Raw genomic sequence first — 20,912 nt, 5'->3', positions numbered from 1 at the left:
GGTTTGGTCCATGGGGTCCGTGGCTCAGAAGCATACTTCAGTCTCTTGGTGTTCTCCTCGTAGCCATCACTGTAGTCTCCCTGGTATATGAGTTTATTTGAGCCAAACTGACAATGGCCAGGAAGCAAAATCGCAACAGATTGAGAAAATATTCCGTGAAATGATTTGCAGCTTATTTTATACATTGAATAAAAGGAGGATGGTTACATGAAATCCACTGGTGATATATTAAGGACGTGGGAGAAAGCAAAGTGGGGAAATCTCTGGGATTGGATAAAAGTAAATTGGAGAGACAGGCACTTCTTTCACATACATGGGTACAGGATAGTTAATAGTTCACATAGAGATCTTAATCAAGGGACAAGAATAATAATGAGGGATTCTGTACAGTCTTGCTCCGGTCCAGAAAAAGGGATTACTGACATTCCAAGGATGTCGTCTTAGGTGCAAAAAGACAATAGGCCCACTTAGAGGCACAGATTAACTTTATGAAGGATGCTTTTGGTTAAAGATATAACTTCCTGCCATGGCCCACTTATGAAATTTTTATAAATTTTTATTGAGGAACTGTGTTTTTCTAGGACCCGTCAACTCCAAGTCAAGTCATTGTTTTCAATGTGGAGGGTGCAGCTCACTGGCCCATATGGGAATTGAACCTGCAACCTTGGTGTTACGAGCACTGCGCTCTAACCAACGGAGCCAACCGGCCTCCCCATTATGAAATTTTTTATGCTCACGCCATCTTATATGGTTATTTTCAGTCTCCTGAGATTGTCAGGTTTAATATGTGGCTCCTTTTCCGTCCACAGGGTTGTGGCGCGTATGAATGAAGTCCATTCTGCTTTTGAAAACATGACACCTTATTGCCAGGTTGCTTTTTGTCATCTTGAAGTCCTTGAGACATGGCAACAGTCTGCTCCTGAATTGGAGAAATCACAGTGGGCAAACTGGTTGTAAATTCAGGGCTATGGAAGACCCAAGATGGCTGCTTGGTTCTCCCCAGCTTCCTGGTAAATCCCATCTTCTGGTTCTTGCATTCAGTCACCCACCATGCTGTTGCTGACTCAAACTAAATAAATATTGGTGGGAAGACTTCTATAAAATTGTGAAAGCTGTTTGCCACCTATCTGACTTTGCAGGTTCATAATCTTGGAGAAACTTTTTGTTTCCAGATGCCTCAAACCTTCCTCTGGACCATTTGAGTACCTGCAAATAGACTTCATTCGACTGTCACCTAGTACGGGTTACCAATATGTTCTTGTTATTGTATTTAGGTTTTCTGGATCAGTTGAAGCTTTCCCTTGCCTCAAGGCTGACACTCTCAGTGGCAAAGGAACTATTGGAAAATGTGTTTCCCACTTGGGATTTACCCTCCACAATATCTAGCGACTGAAGCACCCTCTTCATTGCGAGAATCATATGAGGTTTAACTAAAACCATGCAGACTTCTTGGAATTACCACTGTCCCTTATCACCCTCAATTATCAGACAAGGTTGAAAAAACTAATGGGATTATCAAACCCAAAATCTCTAAACTCACTGAAACCTTGCTGACTTCACAACATTCATATTTTAAAATTTAAAATTCAGCAATTCATAAATTGGGGAACATCCAGTCTAGCAGATAGAATGGAACTCTGAAATGCTATACAAACCAAGAGATTTACAGGCAGAAGGGAACAGAAACAAGTTATACTAGGCAAAAAAGTGGATTGGTTATTATAAGGTTACTTTTGAAACCAGAGGCCAGACGAGTCTGGGGCTCTTGCTGCCTGCGCCACTCTGCCAATAGACCGACACAGGAGTTGGGTCATAGAATAAGTGTTTATTATCAGAGCACCAGTGGTCTGAGAAGACAGCGGGTTAACACCTACAAAAACTGCCTTAACATTCTCAGACCAGCCTGGGATATTTCAGGGAAAATCTGGGCATTCCTCCAGGGGCCACATGGTGTTCCGGGGTCTGCATGGAGTCTTCCCTCAGGTGATGTGGCTCTCCAATGTGGTCATCAACCCAGGAGTGGTGATCACAGTAACCTGGAAAGAATGCCAGGCCATAGAGATTGTGATCAGTGGGCAAGGGGTATTGTGATCATAAGCAAGGGTACTGTGATCACAAGCAAGGGGTACTGTGATCATAAGCCAGCACAAGTTTCAGCGTAATTATCTAAAGCAAGAAACTGGACAGGGGACATTCCAAGCTCAAACTGCAAGGAGGGGGTTTTTCAACTGTCAAGCTCTAGGGTAGGGAGAGGCGAGGCCAGGGACATTGCAAGGCCTCTTTTGTGGGAGTCCCAACTGGTCTCTGTTTCACTTTCCTTATAGGAGATGGATGGGAGATATTTATCAGGCAGAATATCTAATGCTGACCAGGAAATTCCTGATTGATTTAAAAATTTAATTTCTGGGAGAGCCAAAACTAAATTAAGTGTCGGTGACATGGGGCTTAGCATAAGCAACTCCATTGTGGGCCTATTGTCTTTAATAAGTCAAGAAAGTCCTGATCAGCATTAGTTAGGTAATGTGCCTGAATAACCCCTGCCATCCCCTGTAAGATTTAAAACATCTACTCAGTTGAATTTTGTTCATTAACAGGAGAAAAGGCTGGAGGTGTGGGGAGGTAAAGTTTTTGTTGTGGTGGCGAATTAACCCCTGGTCGTTCGCAAAAGGTGAAGGCATTCACAGACTCTACAAAGGAAGTTTTTATTAAAGTTAGGGCAGAGAGAGAAGGCCCATGGCAGTGTCCAAAGATGATGGCTACCTCAAGTAGCAAGGAAAGAAACACCCGTGAGGTCGCGCGGGCAGAGTCCAGGGGCTGAGCGTGGACCGCTGCACCTAGTTTCAGGTTAGCTTTTGCTTATATAGGAAAGGGAGAGTCAATCAGGCAGATCTGAGGGCTGACATCCTTTCTGGGGTCTCGTCTGTTTGAAGATGATATTATCTCCGGACTTGAACTTGGCCATCGAGGCCTGGGATTATGCATCACCAATAAAAACTGCAAGAAACTGTAAATTGGATTCCAGTGTCCGTGAGGAATAAGAAGTTCTTTTGCAGGTTAGGATATTGTTAATTAATGAGGTATGGGTTTACTTGAGAAAGGGAACAAACAGTTCTTCAGTTAATCAGTGAAGGGAGAAACAAAGAGAAAACAGCTGAATATCAGGATGGATCAAACTGCAAACAAACTAGATTTAATTACAGGTGACTAAATAGCAAGCTATGCAGTGGGTCAAACTGCAAACTAGCTAAGTCTAACTGCGTTACTGATTCCCTGAATTTCACCCTTACAGGTTTATGTGCATGTGGCTGGGAATGAAACAGCACCCCTGCTTGTGGTGAGGATGGGGAACAAGTCGTCCTGGAAACAAGTATCCCTTCGGATCTGTTTCCTCTCATTGAAGGGGGACCCAGGGAGGAATGAGTGACCCCTTAACAGCTGCTTCCAGCCAGAACCTATCAACTGGTCTCTATTTTGACCTCTGGCTTTGGATTCTAGTCTTCACTGGGGATAGGGAAGACCCGAGAGCAGTAGGGCACACACAAATTGGGAGGGAAGTGGGGAAACAGGCCAAGGATGATAGAGCTTTGAGGCTCGAATGGGTATCAGAGAGTGGAGGGCAGGCGTCCAGCGGGAGAGGTGGGGTGTGTTGGGGACGAGTGCCGGGTGGTCCAAGGGCTGGCCATCGCTGCACTGGAACCGGGGAGGAGTCGAGACGTTGACCCTCCAAGGTTCCTAGAGAGTCTGCCGAGGCCCCGGTGGAGGGGGCAACGCGCGTGCGCGACCGGGTCGGGAGGAAAGACAGGCGCGGGGCCGGCGGTTGCGGCCGGAGGACCCACTGTCGGTGCCGCGGGAGTCGGTGAGTAGCCAAAACGGGGGAGGGGGGCGTCGGGGGCCGGTGTGCTGGCGCGGGGTTGCTGAGTGCGGCGGGGGCGGCCAGCCCCGCCGGGAGTGGCGTGGCGGTGAGGCCCGGCCTGGCCCGGGATCGCGTCCCCGCCGCCGGGAGGGCGGATCGGCAGCGCTTCCTCGCCTGGGGCGCCGGGGGGAGGGAATTTGGAGTCATGGTTTCCTGGCTTTCGCTCTTCTCCCAATTATGCAAACAAAGCGTACTCATTACAGACGATTAGGTGACGGGGGTGAGTGTAAGAAAAGTAAAAGTAACTGCAATCCTCAAATGTTTTCATCAGGAATCTTCCTGTCATTTTAAAATTTGTGCATAATTATGCAAACTCAATTTTTATTATGATGCGGGATCACATTGATGCTTTTGAAAACTTGTATTGTGATCAAACAATACTGTGATGAAATACGCATAACGTTTTCCATATGATACATAAAAATGTACTATTTTAACAATTTTAGAGTGTATGACTCTGCAGCATTAACTACATTTATACCGTTGCTATTTGAAAATTATAATACCGTAGTTTTAATTTGCAGAATGCGTTTGGTCATACCCTGGTTTTAATTTTGGTGCTAACCTTAGGAAACCACTAAGGCATTCTTGCAAGTACAATTTAAAGAAAACATTATACTTGCAGTTAATTTCCCATAGTACACAGTACAGGAGGCTGTAAATGTTCAACAAACAACGTTTGTGGAGAAAAATAGGAAAATCTTATTTATTATGGTGCTTGTCTGGTTTCAAAATGAAAGAGTAGTATGTAAAATGGAGTTTTTAAAAAATAAGGTGCATCTATAACCTAAAGCCACTGTACCATCCTCTGACTTGCACAGGCCTAAGAAATCAAAAACAGTCTCCTTCCTAAGTTAAAAGTGGTAGCCAGGAAAGAACACCATTCGGTTTCAAACCATTTGTAGTTCAAAAGTGACGAGTCATTCCTACTAGTTGGTTATTTTGCAAGGAAATGACAAGGAGTGCTTTTCACCAAGTTTTGATGAAGGGTTTTAGGGAACTTCCGTCTGTTATAGACACGTGGGTATCTGCATATTCTGGGACTGACCAGTGAAGCTGCTCTTGCTGTTATGTTAATGCTGAAGAAAGGCAAACAAATTTTGGTTAAATAAGTAATCCTAACTTAAGCTGAAAGGATGGGAATGTTTTGAAGATAAACCTCACTATGTGCTTAAAAGGGGAACTGACAAAAGCATCCCAAATACTGTGTTGCACCCTTAAGTTTTCTGTGGCTCCTGGTCTCCAGGGGGTATTAGTGCATCAGCATTCTGTGATGTCAGAGAGTTGCTTGAGAGTAAACATGAAGAAAGCATAATAAACATAACTCTATCCTGCAGGCTCCAGCGTTTTTATATCAGAAACACTCGGAAAGAGCTGCTTCATGATGATGCGCTCGATAGGACTGAATTTTTGAGCTTACATATTCCCTCCCTGATCTTAGACCTCTTCTTTTCCTCCTTTCTTGTTTATTTACTACATACACAGCACCTGTCATGGTCTGACATACTGTGTATTTTATTTCATTGTCTTCCCATAAGGTACTCCAGGCAGTGCGTTTTGTGTGCTTTATTCACTGCTGTGACTTTAGTGCCTGGGACATAATAGTTGTCCTCACACACCTGTTATATTAATGAAAGAATGAATCCCAATTGGAGGAGGTAAGAATCGACTGTATTTAGTGTCCTAGATTGCTGAGTTAATTCTAAATCACGAAGATGGAAATAAATCAGAAAAAAGGGATAACAACTGAAACGTTTTCAATTTCAAACCTTTTTATTTTGAATAAGTATAGACATAGAGAGGGTTTCAGAACTGTACAGGGGTCCCTTATACTCTTTACCCAGTTTGCCTAAAGTTAGTACCTTGCATAACTATAGTACAGTCATCGAACCTAAGAAATTTACAGTGGTGCGATGTGATTGATTAAACTTCTGAGTTTAATCAGAGTTTGCCAGTGTCTGTCTAATGACCTTTTGTGTTCCAAGATCCAATGTAGAATTCTTCATTTCCTTTAGTTGTCGTGTCTCCTTACCTCAGTCTTTTCCTGTTTTTCGTGACATTAATTAATACTTCTGAAGTATTTCGCAGTAGTGTTTTTTTGTTTGTTTTTTTTTGTTGTTTTTTCTTTTTTACTGGACAAAGTTTTCATCACTGAGAAGTAGTAGTGTTTTTAGAATGACCATCAATATGGTTTTGTTATGTTTTCTCCTGCTTGATTAAGGATGATGCCGTTCTGTCTTATTACTGGTGATATTGATCTTGATCCCGTGGTGCCTGCGAGGTTTCACCACTGTTAGGATACTTACTGTCTTTCCCTTGTAATTAGTAAGTATTTGGGGGACTCTACTTTGAGATATTGCATTGAAACATCCTGTTTCTCCTTAACTTTCACCCACTTACATACACATATCCACACTTACATACACATATACATGATTTGAGGGTTTTTTCCTGCAGTGTCTTCTAGGATGTGCTTTGTAACTTAGCATGTGTTTTTGTTGTTAGAGGCAGTTGAGCGCAGCTTCTCGTCTCTGGGATAGCAACATAAGAGGGGCCTGGAGCAGGGAACATTTCCCTGGAAAGCCTCACCTGTGCTGGGCTTATGCCTCGGAAGGAACTGTGGCTCCCTGGTCAGTGCTTCGTGTAGACCCCTTTGTTGTTCTGGAGTGCCTGTGGCAGTGGCGCTCAGGCCCACTCCTGCTTTCTGTATTTCAGCCCCTAATGGAGTAGGTGGGGAGGGAGACATGAGCAGAAGGAGGAGGAAAGAGGAGACCTCCCCAGGTAACCCAGTGGCACCATTAACCTGCCGTTACAAACCCTCAGAAGTGCGGAGCCAGACAAAGACTTGGGCTAGTGCAGGAGGAGGAGAAAAGTAGGAGCAGGGGAGGAGGAGGATAATGCAATCTATGGATTATAGGGCCAGGGACCTAGAGATGGGGGGCTGCACCCACCCTCGAGTCAGCGCACTCCAGCTCGGCGTGTACTCGCTTTGCAGATAAACTGTGTTGTCTGCTGCTTGCTTGACTCCTGTCTCTTGGCTGAATTCTCTTTCAAGAAGACAAGAAGCAAGGAAAATCATCGTTTCCGGTGACACCCCCACTGGCAAGGGGTTGAGCTTCTCTACTGCAGCATGAAGTGTGGTGCTTGTAGCCACCCCACCTGCACCCCCATGGCTGTGAACTGGGGGACCAGTGGATTGCAAGGGGCTGAATCTGGTGTGCTCTTTCTCTTCTCTCTTGCTGTAAGTGAATGCTGGACCACTTGAGCCTGCTGTGTCTGTTTTCTGTTCTCAACAACTTAATATCGTGCTCTGGTCTCTTCTGCAGGTGGTACTTACCTGCTTTTTAACCTTGGCCGTACACCCAAGGAACAGGGCAACAGTTATGTTGATGCTTAAGGGTCTAGTATGATCTTTTTAACTGTTGTGTGGTATTTCATCTTATAAAGTGCTGTGTTTTATTTAGCTATATTGATGGGCAAGCAAGTTATTTCTGATGTTGTATTATTACAAAGAGGGCTCTAGGGAACACCTGTGTAAATATCTGTATACCTGTACAAGCATTTTTCCAGGGAGATTCCTACGAGTGAAATTCCTGGGGCCTAAGTAATGTGACTTTTTAGTTTTACCACAGACTTTCAAACTACCCTTCCTGGTGGCTGTATAAATTTACACTTCTAGGAGTATCACTTCTAGGAGGTTTGTGTTTGTTTGTTTTTTGTTGTTCTTTTTGGCACAAGAGGTTTTTAAATACTGATGTAGTCATATATCACTCTTTTCCTTTTGTTTTCTGAAAAAATCCTTGCTTATTCCTGGGTTCGTTTTCTCTCTGTCTCTCTCTCTCTCTCTCTCTCTCTCTCTCTCTCTCTCTCTCTCTCTCTTCTTTTGAAGTTAAATCTTCAACTATAATTCATTTTGCATGTGATCTTTTAATTTTTTATTGGCCTAGCCAATTGTCCCTACACAAGTCATTGAATTATCTATTCTTGTAATTGATTTATCCACTGTCTTGTAATGCTACCTCTGTTACATGCCAGATCTGTACATGTGTATAAGTGTTTTTCAGGATTCTGTACTGTTCTTTTTATCTATTTGTGTATTCCTTCAATAATACACACTGTTTTAATTACTGTACTTTTATAATAAGCCATATTATCTGGTAAAACAAATCTTTAAAAAGTTGTCTTGGCTATTGTCCTTTTACTCATTTGTGTGAATTGTAGAATATGCTTACCAAGTCTGAAGAAAAGTTATTTCGAGGTTTTTTGGGATTTTATAGACTTTACATGTTAATTTAGAAACAATTGACATCTTGAAAATATTAGTCTTCCCATACTTAAGACTTATTCAGATCTATTTTGTCTTGTGGCAGTTTACTGTTAAGGTCTCATATATTTTTTATTAGCTTATTGCCGGATATTTTATGGTTTTTGTTGGCTGCTGTCGTGTTGATTCTCTTTCTAATTGGTCATTGCTGGTGTATTGGAAAGTTATTGATTAAAAATTGATTGTACATTCAGCCTACTAATGACCTTCCATGTTAGTTCTAACAGTTTTTTGGTTGATTCTCTTAGATTTTTTTGGATGGACGTTCAGATCATTCACGAGTAGTATTAGCTTTGCCCCTTTCTTTTCTAACAGTTTTCTGTGTATCTCTTTTTTCTTGTTTAATTGCATTGGCTAGGATTCCATTATCTGATTGTTCCTGGTTTTAATTGAAGGCTGTTAATGTCTTCTCTATTTAGTGTTACATTTGCTGTAAATTTCTCTTGGTTTTTCTCCATCTGCACCTATGGACATCATCATGTGATACTTGTTTTTTTATTCTATTGATATGTTAAACTAATCTTGCATTCCTTGGATAAATCTCACTCAGTCGTGGGGTATAATTCTAAGATGTGGCTAGATTCAGTTTGCTAGTATTTTGTTGAGAATTTGCCTTTATATTCATAAGAGATACTGATCGTGTTTTTGTATCAAGGTAATGCTGGCCTCATAGAGTGAATTGGGAGGTGTTCCCTCCTGTTCCATTTTTCTGAAGAGTTTGTGAAGAATTGGAATTACTTTTTCTTTAAATATTTGGTAGAATTCAGCAGTGAAGCCATTTGGGCCTTAGCTTTCCTTTGTGGGTAGTGTTTGATTACCAGTTCAATCTCTTTACTTGATAGGTCTCTTCAAATGGTGTGTTTCTTGAGTCAATTTCATCGGTTTGTGTTTTATAGTAGCTTGTCAATTTCATCTAAATATTTAATTTATTCGTAAAAACAATCCTTTTTATTTCTGTAAAGCCAGTAATATGTTCCCTATTTCATTTCTCATTTATGTAATTTGAGCCTTCTCTTTTTTCTTTGTAAGTCTAGCTAAAGATTCAGTATTTTGTTGATCTTTTCAATGAACCAACTTTTGATTTCATTGATTTTTTTTTCCCCTGTTGTTTTTCAAATCTCTGTTTCATTGATTTCCACTCTATTCTTTATTATTTCTTTCCCTCTGCTTACTTTAGGTTTAGTTTGTTCTTTTTCCAGCGTTTTTAGGTGGAAGGTTAGGTAATTGATTTGAGATCTTTATCTATCTGTCATCTATCTATCTATCTGTCATCTATCTATCTGTCTATCTATCTGTCTATCTATATCTATAGTCCTGTACATATTTTACTGTATATAACAATCTAGCCCTGGTCTGCTTGAAACTGGCAGCCACCACTGTGCAAATGCTCACTTGCCCTCCTCTCAGACATCCAAAGGTGATCTGAAATCATAGGATCAAGCAGCACAGTCGTTCTCACTTCCCTTCTGAACAGTGATATTGGTTATTTCAGTCTCTTGCCAGTGACGTCTGATGTCCCAGCTAATGGCGTTGTACACTGCAGTGCTGAAAAGATACTCCCGAGGTCCCAGCAGCGACACGGCTAATGTAGGCTTGGTTTGCATTCTGCTGCGTAGACTCTGAACAGGAGTGATGCCTCCAGGCAGGTGGTATGCCGTCCATCCAGCTCAGGCCCAGGCTTCCAGGGAGCGAGGACGCCTTCAGGTGGTGAAGCAGGAAGAGGGTGAAGGCTACGCTTCAGTGCAGGCTGCTAGGCCGCAGACACTCAACCGTCCTGGCCAGGAGCTGTTCCGTCAGCTCTTCAGACAGCTTCGCTACCATGAGTCTTCTGGGCCCCTGGAGACCTTGAGCCGGCTCCGGGAGCTCTGCCGCTGGTGGCTGAGGCCTGACGCTCTCTCCAAGGCCCAGATGCTGGAGCTGCTGGTTCTGGAGCAGTTCCTGAGCATCCTGCCTGCGGAGCTCCGGACCTGGGTGCAGCTGCACCAGCCTGAGAGTGGCGGGGAGGCCGCGGCCCTGCTAGAAGAGCTGCAGAGAGACGTCAGTGGGACACCATGGAGGGTGAGTGTGAGCAAGTGTGCAGTGCCCAGTGAGCCAGCTTATCTGGGGGTGGGGTTGGCCGCTAAACCTTCAGCACTGAGGATTGCAGGGCAAGTCTTCTCCTCTCGTTCCCACGGCACCTGAGCAGCTGAGAACCGGACCGTAAGCCAAGCCCTTCTCGCTTTTCCAGAAGTCTGTCAGCTCCAGGAAGAGGGTCAGGAAATATCCAAAAATAATAGTAACAGTGGTTTTGGACACAGTGACTTAGAGTATGCAGAGTCCATCTCCACATATTATGTCATTGGACCTGATGCTGACCTGTGTAGTGGGGGTGCTGTCTCTGGCTTGTAAGGGGACTCTTGGCTTCTGAGTACCTGTGAAGACCGAGGAGAGCGGTCTACGGGTACCATTTTGTTGAGGAAACGTTCTATGCGGGGCTGAGATTTCACCGCCTCAGTGTGCTTGCCCACACTGCTGGTTGTCCCTTTCAAAGCCTCAGTTTATTGAAAAGAAAATGCCAAACTGGTCTGCCAAGGAGAATTTCTTCAGTATGTATTTGAGTACTTTCCTTGCGCCCGACCCTGGCCTTGGCACGGGGAAAGAGAGCTGCCACCCCCAGTGCCAGCAGTAGAGCAGCGGTTCAGTTCAAATATACTCTGCTGTCCCTTCTGCCTCACAGTCGGGCTTCTCAGCGTTTCCTGTATCTTTGAAACGTTTTTAAAAAGTGCATTTATCATTTTTGTAGGCTTCTTCAAAATGGTTATTTCTCCAAAAATAGGTGTAATTCTATATATGTGATTCGTGCATAAATAAAAGTTACTTTTAAGATTTCTGAAACATATGACACACTTCTCCCCCAAATTTAATATAAAATTAAATCAATCAAATAACACATCCGAACATGGTTTACCAGCAGTAAATGGCAACACATCAACACAAGGTATGACGGTTAAAAAAGAACACCTCTTTGCTCAATGTTGGGTACTAGTTTTAAAACTCCGAAAGAGTATTTATCACTTTAACAAAACCATGAGATCAAAAGGATCTAAAAATGATTTATTAAAGCAAATAAGGTATACAGCAGGTCCAAATTTTGGCTTGGTTATAGTCAACTCATTTAGAGCTAAATGTAAGGTTTAAAAATCCATAAAAACATTGCCATGTGAGCAGAAAGGGCCTGCCTGGTTGAAAGCTAGTTCAAAATTAGAAAACAAAAACTAGGGGCTGGGAGAAAGCCTCTCAAATTTTGAAAAATGACCAGAAATGCTGAAGATGCGTATTATAAAATTAGAGAATCCGCCTTTGGTTCATCAAAATTACCAAACTGTGAGAAAGCAGGGCCTGAGAAAATTTGTCCTCAAACTCAGCTGGCTGTGCTTGCATATTCTTATTGTTTCTTTATTCTCCCTTTGGTAGGGCTTGGGAGGAACAGGAGATAAATGACTGTGACGCGTTTGTCATCTGTAGTGTGTGGCTCGGCATCCGAGGTCTCATGGCCTCAGCCTAAGTCGCATCCAAGTCAGTGTAGAGAACGTCTTGGCCACAGGACCAGAAAATGTGAAGTTCATTGGCTGTAGCTTTCTATACTCACTTCTGCATCAGGGATAGCCTTGCCTCTGACCCCAGAACTGTTCGAAGGCCTAGGGCAAAGGCCACCTCGTTCTGCTTGGGTGGGCACTGCTGTTTTTTGCACCTGAGACCTTTTCTTGCTTGGTTCCCTGGTGGGCCCTGACAGTTAGCATTGCTCTCTGGTGGTGGTGCTATTTCAGTCAGGTTTACAGGCTGGGAGCAGGTCCTGCCTCTTTGGGGTCACTTTGCATATCAGAGCCTAGAGCGGTGTCCTGTACTTGGTAGACATGTCTGTCTGCATCTCCGCTGCGAATCATTACCAGTTTTAACTCTCGGGGATGAATTTCTTCTTTCATTTCTAAGTTCCAGGCCAGGGGTGAGGGCTGAGGGCTGGTGGGGAGGGTGTCACTGCTGCCCTGAGGCTGACAGCAGTGCTGTTACTGACTTGCCAGGTACTTTCTGATGTCGAGTTAGACTCTAGCTCCACCTGTCACCCCATGGCCCACCATAGAGCCCAGGGAGGCTGAGGGGTAAGGGGGTCCTCCCTGGACTTTCTCCTCCTCTGTTTCCCTCTGCCTGAAGGTAATAAAGGGCCTGGTCACCCTCCCCTGGCCTCTGCCCTGTAGAGATTGGCCACGTGGCCTTCTCTCTGAGTTTGCTTTCTGATTCCCATGGGGATCCTCTCACGTTTTCTTCTTGCCAGGACCCAGCCCCTGCCCGGAGCCCAGATGTGCATTGGATGGGTACAGAAGCCCTGCGAGACGCGCAGATATGGCCCTCAGCGTCACCTCTCGGGAGCGGCTCTGCTTTGGGGGACAACCTGGAGCCTCCGTCTGAAGCAGGAGTGCCTGACCTCCTGGCAGGGCAATCCGGTACTCGCCAGCTGACTCTAAGACACCAGCCTTATGCCACACGTCCCAAAGTTACTCGAGTGTCATCTTTTCACCATCTGTCCTCTCACGAGAATCCCTTTCTCTCCTGGTCCTTAGCTCTGTGTCCTTTCTACCCCTTCTGTGACCCATGTCTTCCTGGCTCCTCCTCCTGTTGTCTCTCCCCCCCCCCCAGCTTCTCACTCCTCGGCCTCTAGTGACCCTGGGGAAATGTGAAATGGGTGTTTAATAACAGTCCATAACTCCTCACGGGCCCAGGAGTCCTTCTAGGTGGGGGAAGAGTGGACTTCTCAGTGGGTGCCAAGAAGTTAGACTGCCGTCTTCATGGTTCTTTCTTCTTCAGATCCTCCTGCTGCCCAGGTGCCTGACCTTCCCCAAAGAGAGGGGTGCCCGGCAGACCAGGTGACAGCCCAGCCTCAGGTGAGCCACAGGACCTACAGTCCTTTGTGAGGTCCTGCTGTTGCTGCCCAATGAAGGAGCTGCAGCTCCGCCTGGTCTCTCTGTTCAGTGCCCTCGCATCCAGAGCCCCATGTTCCAGAGATCAGGTTATCCTCCTTGAGCCCAGAGCTCTTCTGCTGGGTGATGGTCTTCTTTGTCACCCTTACGAGATTCCATCCTGTACTCATGCGGAGTCAACCCCATTCCTCTGCCTCCTCCTAAAAGCCGGGAGCCGTGGACTGGCTTTAAGGTGTAGGGCTGTGTTTTTTTAGGAGGCTCTGACTTTCAAGGACGTGGAGGTGACGTTCTCTCAGGATGAGTGGGGATGGCTGACTCCTGCTCAGAGGAACCTCTACAGGGATGTGATGCTGGAGAACTATGGGAACCTGGCTTCTCTGGGTAAGGCATCGCCGTCCCCAAGCATCTTCCCACCTTTCCTCCTGCCTGATTAGTTTTCCTGTGGTGCATACAAGGGCCTGACCTGGCTTTAGATCCCGGCTCTGTAACTACTAACCACATCACTTAATTTATCACCTCAGACTCCTCTCGCAAAATGAGTATGATAATTCCTGTCATGCTGGGTTATTGTGAAGATGAAAAGTCTTATGTATCAAGTTCTTAAACCATTTAGGCACCAACAAATGTTGGCTGGTTTCCCTGATCGAGTTGTCATGTGGTTCCCATCTCCAGGGAATCCTAGGGATCCTTCAGCTGTGGCTTCTTGCAGCTTCTCTTGTCTCTGCTCGAGGCTGTTAGAAATGGCTGTCTGGGCCTCCACCTTGCCTTCCTCCATCCCTACCAGAACCATAGGCCTCAGAGGGTCCTGGAGAGGAGTGCTGTATGATTTATCTGCCTGCCTATCCCATCCCTTCCTCTTCTCTTCTCTTCTGCAGTGGGGCCGTTCACCAAACCTGTTCTGATCTCCTGGTTGGAGACACGGGAGCCTTGGGGCCTGAATGTCCAGGAAGCTCAGCCCCAGGAGAATCCAGGTGCTGCCCCTGCAGGTGAGTTCCAGAGACTCCACCAGGTCGTGCTTTTCCAGCATCATTCTTCTCTTAAGGTCTTTTACACCAAGTAAATCATGGGGAACTTACTCCACTGTTTGCTAGAAGGAAGATCCTTACCAGTGTTGTCAAGGCGTGCTGGTCCCTGGGCTTCTCGTGCGTTTCTGGCCCTGCCCCTTCCCCAGAATCCCTCTTAGTAACAGTTCTTGCCCACTGGAGGGCTTCACTGTTCCTTCTTTTCCGTTCACTGATGCTCCTCAGCTCTGTGTGTACTCCTCTTGAATCCCTAATGTCCGCTTCTAGCTCCCAGGAGCCCTCATTCCTCTCCTACTCCTTGTCTTTGCATGGCCCTTCCCTCTGTGGTAGGCTTGATGTCCAGTCCTTTCAGCCAGCTCCCCTTGGAGACCTCAGGTCTTGGGGACCTTCCGATCGTGCTCTTTCTTGTGCCATGGTTCTTGTCCCATCTCTTGCTATTTAACACTCCCATCTCAACCTTTTTTTTTTTAACTGGGTGTGATTTCTGCATATATCCAGCTGTTGTGTTCATCCTGCTTCTCCTCCCTTCCCTGTCATCTGGGAGACTCTTACGTGTTTTGCCTTATCCTTCCCTGCAATTTTGTAAAGGTATTTAATCAGGCAAAAGCCTTTCCCCCCAAGTTCATGGCACGTTTTAGTCCCTTGGTGCTTTTGGCAATTCCAAGTATGGGAAAAGTGTACATTCTGTTGTGTTTTATTTTGTGTCAGGAGGTGAGCTCCAGATTGAAACAAACACGTTCATCTTAAAACATGAATCTTTGGAAGAAGCAGAAACCTTAACTGTGCCGTCAGGAAGTCAGGTGATGAGTGTTTCTGAGGAAACAGGGCTCAGAGAACCTTTTGAACAGAAGAGCAGGTTACAGGAGCAATGTGAAAACCCCATGCAAGTGAGCGTTAAGAAAGAAGAGACTAGTTTAAGTCACAGGACCGGAAAAGAACCTGAAGAATCAGAAGGCAGTAACAGTCTTAACCTAAAACATGTCCCATGTTTGAGAGTTCCCAAAAGAAAGCAATCCCTTAAGCATGGTTATAGCCGACACTTCAGAGGCAATTCATACCACTACGATTGCAAGGACTGCACAAAGGGGCTCAGACGCATGATGGGCGGGTTCAGCCTGCAGCAGAGAATTCATGCCGGCTTCAAAGGGGCCGCAAAGGATGCACACGGGAAGGACTTCAGCCTTAGCATTCATCACCAACGTGGGCAGAACCTTCACCCGCTGGGTACGTCATACAAGTGCAGTGACTGTGGGAGGACCTTCAGCCACAGCTCCCATCTTGCATATCATCAGAAACTTCACACTCAAGAGAAACCGTTTAAATGTAGGGTGTGTGGGAAAGCCTTCAGGTGGAGCTCAAACCGGGCGCGGCATGAGAAAATCCACACTGGATTGAAACCGTATAAATGCGGTTTATGTGACAAAGCTTTCCAGCGCATGGTCGCCTACCATCTGCACCAGGAAACCCACGCTAATCAGAAATTTCTTGAATCTAATCAGTGTGAGGAAGCTCTCGCCCATGGATCAGGGTTTGATCATCAATTGCAAGCCCAAAGTGGGGAGGAGCTCTTTGACTGCAGCCAGTGTAGGAAATCCTTCCATTGTAAGTCGTATGTTCTTCAACATCAAAGGATCCACACCCAGGAGAAACCCTATAAATGCACCAAATGTAGGAAAACCTTTAGGTGGAGGTCAAACTTTTCTCGTCATATGCGAATGCACCAGGAAGAAAAGATCTACAGTCAAGACGCATGTGGAGAAGACTTCAAGGAGCCCTCCAACGGCAGTCAGCCCCAGAGATCCACCCCCATGGTGGAGAAAGCTTTCCTGTGTCAGCAGTGTGGGAAAGCTTTTACGGGAAAGAAATCTCTCATGAATCATCAGAGAATTCACACAGGCGAGAAACGATACCGATGTAGCGAATGTGCGAAAGAGTTTATCCACAGGTCAGCCTTTATTGTGCATAAGAAGCAGCACGCCATGAAAAGAAAACCTGAGGCCGGGCCTTCTTTTAGTCAGGCCAGAGTGTTCCCAGCCCCTCAGACCAGTCACACTGCAGAGGAATCCTTCAAATGTAACCAGTGTGGCAAAGCCTTCCGTAACCACTCGTTTCTCCTCATACACCAGCGAGTTCACACCAGAGAGAAGCCTTACAAGTGCAGGGAGTGTGGGAAAGCTTTCAGGTGGAGTTCTAACCTCTCGCGACATCAGAGGGGTCACTCTTTGGAAAAACGGTACGAGTACCACGAGAGTAGAAACCCTCCAATTCTGCAGCCACAGATCCTCACTGGTGAGAAACCTTTTTGGTGCCAAGAATGTGGGAAAACCTTTACACGTAAAAGAAGTCTTTTAGATCATAAGGGGATACACAGTGGAGAGAAGCGCTATAAATGTAACCTGTGTGAAAAATCTTATGATAGAAATTATCGCCTTGTGAATCATCAAAGAATCCACACTAAAGAGAGACCTTTTAAATGTGAGTGGTGCGGAAAAGATTTCATTGGGAGACATACCCTCTGCATCCATCAGAGAAAACACACAAGGATGACACAGTCTGAAAGCAGCCTGGCTGAGACTTCCTCACAGGACACAGGGCTGAGTTCACAGGAATTAAAACCAAGTGGGGAGAAGCCCCTTGAAGCTTGTGAGGAAGCTTGTGAGCAGAGTGCCAGGCTCGCTGGACCCCCGGACATACCCATGAAGAAAAAGGGCCACAGATGTAGTACGTGTGGGAAAGTTTTCAGCAAGACCTCACAGCTCCTTAGCCATAAGAGATTTCATACGCGAGAGAGGCCCTTCAAATGCAAGCAGTGTGGTAAGACCTTCCGGTGGAGTTCAAATCTGGCCCGGCATATGAAAAAGCATATTAGTGATTAGCTTGGGGCCTGACATTGGGAGGGGAGGGATTCCTGGCTACCCTGCTAGAGAACCCTTAATTGTGGGCAGTGCAGGGAAAAACCTTCCCAAGGGGCCCAACCATTTCTGTTTTGGAAGCTAGTCACAGAGAATCCTGAAGATTCAAAAACTCAGGGCATCCCCTCTCCTACCCACTGGGAAATGAGATATTTGGGGACCTTCTGGAGACTGAGGCCTCCCATGGGTGGCCTTGGTACAAGGACCTGGAGCGCTCCCAGTCAGGTTGTCTTCCATAACTCCGGAGAGAGAGATCATTGTCTTTCTGGTTTGACAGAATGTCTGTGGCATGGTGGGCTATGGCTGCTGGGAAGGGGCCACTTGGTTCCTCAGTTTCCCTCTGCGTCTGACCTGTTATGGTACCTGTTCTGTTTGACCTTAATCAGCAGCAGCGGCAGCAGGAACTGGTTCTGGTCTCCCCAGATGCCTCCTGGGCAGTTCTGCTGCACCTTCAGCCTTCACAGCTGCCTCGGGATATCTGTCGTGGGCGTCCAGTTCTCCCAGTGGCCAGTGGAGGGAGCAAGGTACTGGGCTCAATCACATGGAGGACGGAGCGCTCCCAGTGCCCCACCACAGGTGACGCACAGGTGGGCAGCAGCGGTCCATCAGTTAAACAGAAATGTGCTGAGATCCTCCCACGTGCCAGGCACTGTTGTTTTTGCAAGAGACCCAGCAGTGACCAGAACAGACAGACAAAGCTGCCATCTTGGATCTTTACGGACAATAAACATGTGAGATACATACAGTATTTTGGATGGTGATGTGTGTTGTGGACAAAATAATTCAGAGAAGCGTGAGAGGGAGTGCTGGATTGGGAGGTGGGTTGCAACTTCAAATAGGCTGATCACCAAGGGCCTCAACTGAGAAGGTGAAGTTTGAGCAGAGACTTGAAGGAAGTCGACGAGTAAGCCCTGTAGGTCTCTAGGACCAGGCGCAGGAGGCGGAGTCTTGTCTGGTGTCCTCAGGGAAGGACAAGGAGATCCCAGGGCTCGAGTGGAGCGAGCCAGCTGGGAGAGAGGGGCCTCGGGAGGTGGTGGGCCACGTGTGAGCATCAGGGGTCCTGACGGGCTGACGCTGCCTCAAAGTCAGGCAGGGAGCTTTCAGACAGTTTGAGTCGAGTGATGGGGTCTGAATATGAATTACATTTGACAAGTGTTAACCTCAGACCCAAGGACTCAGTAAAATGATAAAGCTGAAAAATTGTGTGCAGTTATCCCTGTTGCAAGTTTCCATGTGTCTGAGTATCGTACGGAACCGCCAGCTAGCTCTCTGCAGGCGTAAGCAATTGCTGTGCTGCAGCGCTAACCTCTGCACGCTCTGTGCTCTCCCCCTTCACCTGCAGTGCCACACCCCTACCAGTGCTGGCCCAGGTCCTCACTCTTCAAGGCCCAGCTTTCCCGGACCCTCGTCCCTCTAAGCCCGCTCCCTGGTGCCTGTATCTTGCTGTGTAGGTGTTATCTGGGTTCCCAAAGTTTTGCCCACGATTGCAGCCAGACTGGGCACTCTGGAGGCCAGGGTTGGGCACTTGTTTGTCTGTTGTAGAGATTTTTCACAAAGTCGTCTCTGTTAAGGAATTTGTTCAGCTACCGTGTTTCCCTGAAAATAAGACCTAGCCGGACCATCAGCTCTAATGCGTCTTTTGGAGCAAAAATTAATATAAGACTGGGTATTATATTATGTTAGATAAGACCTGGTCTTATATTACAGTAAAATAAGACTGGGTCTTACATTAATTTTTGCTCCAAAAGATGCATTAGAGCTGATGGTCCGGCTAGGTCTTATTTTCAGGGAAACACGGTATGTCAGGATTGGAGTTTTTTGAAGGGGTCCTTGGATGAAATGTAGAATGGAGGACAGCCCCAAGTGCACTCCTGCTAATTAGGAGCCCAGCTGTGCGTGGTTCCGAGCCATATGGCGCCGGTTGACAGTTTCTGACTGCCCCAGCCACCAGTTCTCATCTCGTACCCCATCTGGCCTGAGAAGCACACTCCCATTTCCAACCCGGCCCTGCCTTCTCTCCCTTCCTAGGAGCAGCTAAAGTTGCTGCTGGGGAGAGCGGATGGGCTGGGGCTGTGCAGGCAGGAGTGGGGATCAGAAGGCCTTCCATTCAGTCAGTTGTTCGATGTGGTCGGCCCCACCCTGCTGACTAGACTGTCAGCCCAGACAGGCATGTGCAGAGGAGAAAGCAGAGGAAATGGAAATTAATATGGACTGTCTTGCACTCAGCAAGTTGGCACTTTTTTAAAAAGCCCTAGTGTGGGTAAGTGTGTGGAACAGTGGGAACTCACTGCCATGGGAGTGGCAATTGCGACAACGATTGTGCCAAGCAATTTGCAAAATCTTGTAAAGTTGTGTGTACTCTACCACCTGTTATTCTGTGATTGCTTCTCTAACCTCTGAGTAAACCCCAGCATAACTCCACATGAAGACAGAGACGTGTGGAAGACTGTTCATTGCAATACTGTCCGTTGTGGTATTTTTAGAGAGCAGGACGGGGAAAGCCTAAACGTCCATCAGCAGAAGAACCGATGAACAAGTGCGTTGTTTTTGGTGCTTTGGGAACTCACTGTGAAAGAGCTAGCGTCGTATCTTGTATCCGTAAATCAAAAGTGATGCTAAGGAAGCTGGAGACACGTACCATATGCCGTTCATGTGAAGTTAAACATCCTGTGTATCTGTGGTACGTTATTTAAACCGATTTGTGTTTCCCTTCTGTAAAATGAACAAGTAGTGCCGACCTCACAGTGTTATTGGGGGTGGGGGGCTGCTTAATGAAATACTGTGTGTAAAGAGGTTAGAATAGTGGCTGGCATGTAAGCGTTGTTGGCATATAATAAATAGTGTCATCGTTTTGCGCAATAATATATTTTCTGTGGGTTCAAATTATATGAAGTCAGAGTATAAAGTCATGTATTGGGATGATATGTGAAAGTCATGCTCTGCCTTCCCAGGGCAGGAGCTGCTGAAGGAATTAGGAAATGTGCCTGGAGGCTTCAGTTGTGTTTTATTACTTTTCTCAAATTGGTGTAGATGGGTCAGCATGTTGATTCAACCAAGATGGTGTGGTGGGTTCTTCTTTTAACTGCTTAAAATATTTACAAATAAAAATGTTTTTAAGCATGGGCTCTGCCATCTTCCTATTTTTTAGAAAACCTGGCTCTGCCATTTATATGATGTTACTTAGAATGAGTCACTTAATCTCTCCAGCAGTCAGGTTCCTCACCTGCAAAAACCCAGAGCCACACAAATGGCTCAGTAAAGGAACGGTTAATCAGGTCTGATATATCTACACGGAATACCATGCAGCTGTTAAAAATGATGAGGCTGTTCTCCCCATGTTGATACGTGATTTCCAAGAAGTGCAGCTGATAAGAAATTACGAGATCTGTTTCCTTGAGTTCCTCCTTGCCTAACAATACCAAGTAAAGCCAGAGGCTGTGGACTCATAAGTTTAATGGAGAAATGGGATCCATGGACAGAGATGTTTGGTCATCCATTCCGTGTTTTTAGGTAGGTGAGGAAAGGTCGTAAATGTTTGCCTACCAACTACCACAGCTTTTAAGTTGATGCTAACTAACCCTGCTAAGAACAACAAAGAGTTTTTGTATCAGCCAGGTTCTTGTCAGGGACCAGAAACCACATTATTTTAACAAAAAAATTACACAGATTTGTTTGTTATATCTAAGTAAAAAGGCAAAAAGAAAATGCAAAGGTAGTAACTTCGAGAAGCAGCTACTCAGCGGACTGGGTGAGCTGTAATACGAGTTTGACCCCATTTTTAATGTTTGA

At 45.8% G+C, this 20,912-nt stretch overlaps 1 protein-coding gene across 2 annotated transcripts; it reads left to right on the top strand.

Moving 5' to 3' along the window:
* The first annotated feature begins 3,760 nt into the window (after positions 1-3,760).
* On the top strand, positions 3,761-20,236 carry ZNF445 (zinc finger protein 445). Of its 2 annotated transcripts, none has more exons than XM_081072166.1 (8): positions 3,761-3,856; positions 9,730-10,295; positions 12,547-12,715; positions 13,077-13,153; positions 13,444-13,570; positions 14,065-14,175; positions 14,920-17,025; positions 17,513-20,236. In XM_081072166.1, exons 2-8 carry the CDS (start codon positions 9,870-9,872, stop codon positions 17,701-17,703), a joined length of 3,207 nt encoding a protein of 1,068 aa, XP_080928292.1. In that variant the 5' UTR covers positions 3,761-3,856; positions 9,730-9,869; the 3' UTR covers positions 17,704-20,236. The 2 variants fall into 2 exon arrangements, with proteins under 2 accessions (XP_080928292.1, XP_080928291.1); XM_081072165.1 differs by having other exon boundaries at positions 17,510-20,236.
* Positions 20,237-20,912: the final 676 nt, after the last annotated feature.

This window comes from Rhinolophus hipposideros (assembly GCF_964194185.1).
Source record: "Rhinolophus hipposideros genome assembly, chromosome: 14".
NCBI classification, from domain to species: Eukaryota; Metazoa; Chordata; class Mammalia; order Chiroptera; family Rhinolophidae; genus Rhinolophus; species Rhinolophus hipposideros.
Note: the sequence above shows the minus strand (reverse complement) of the source record. Positions and strands in the feature narration are given on the sequence as shown.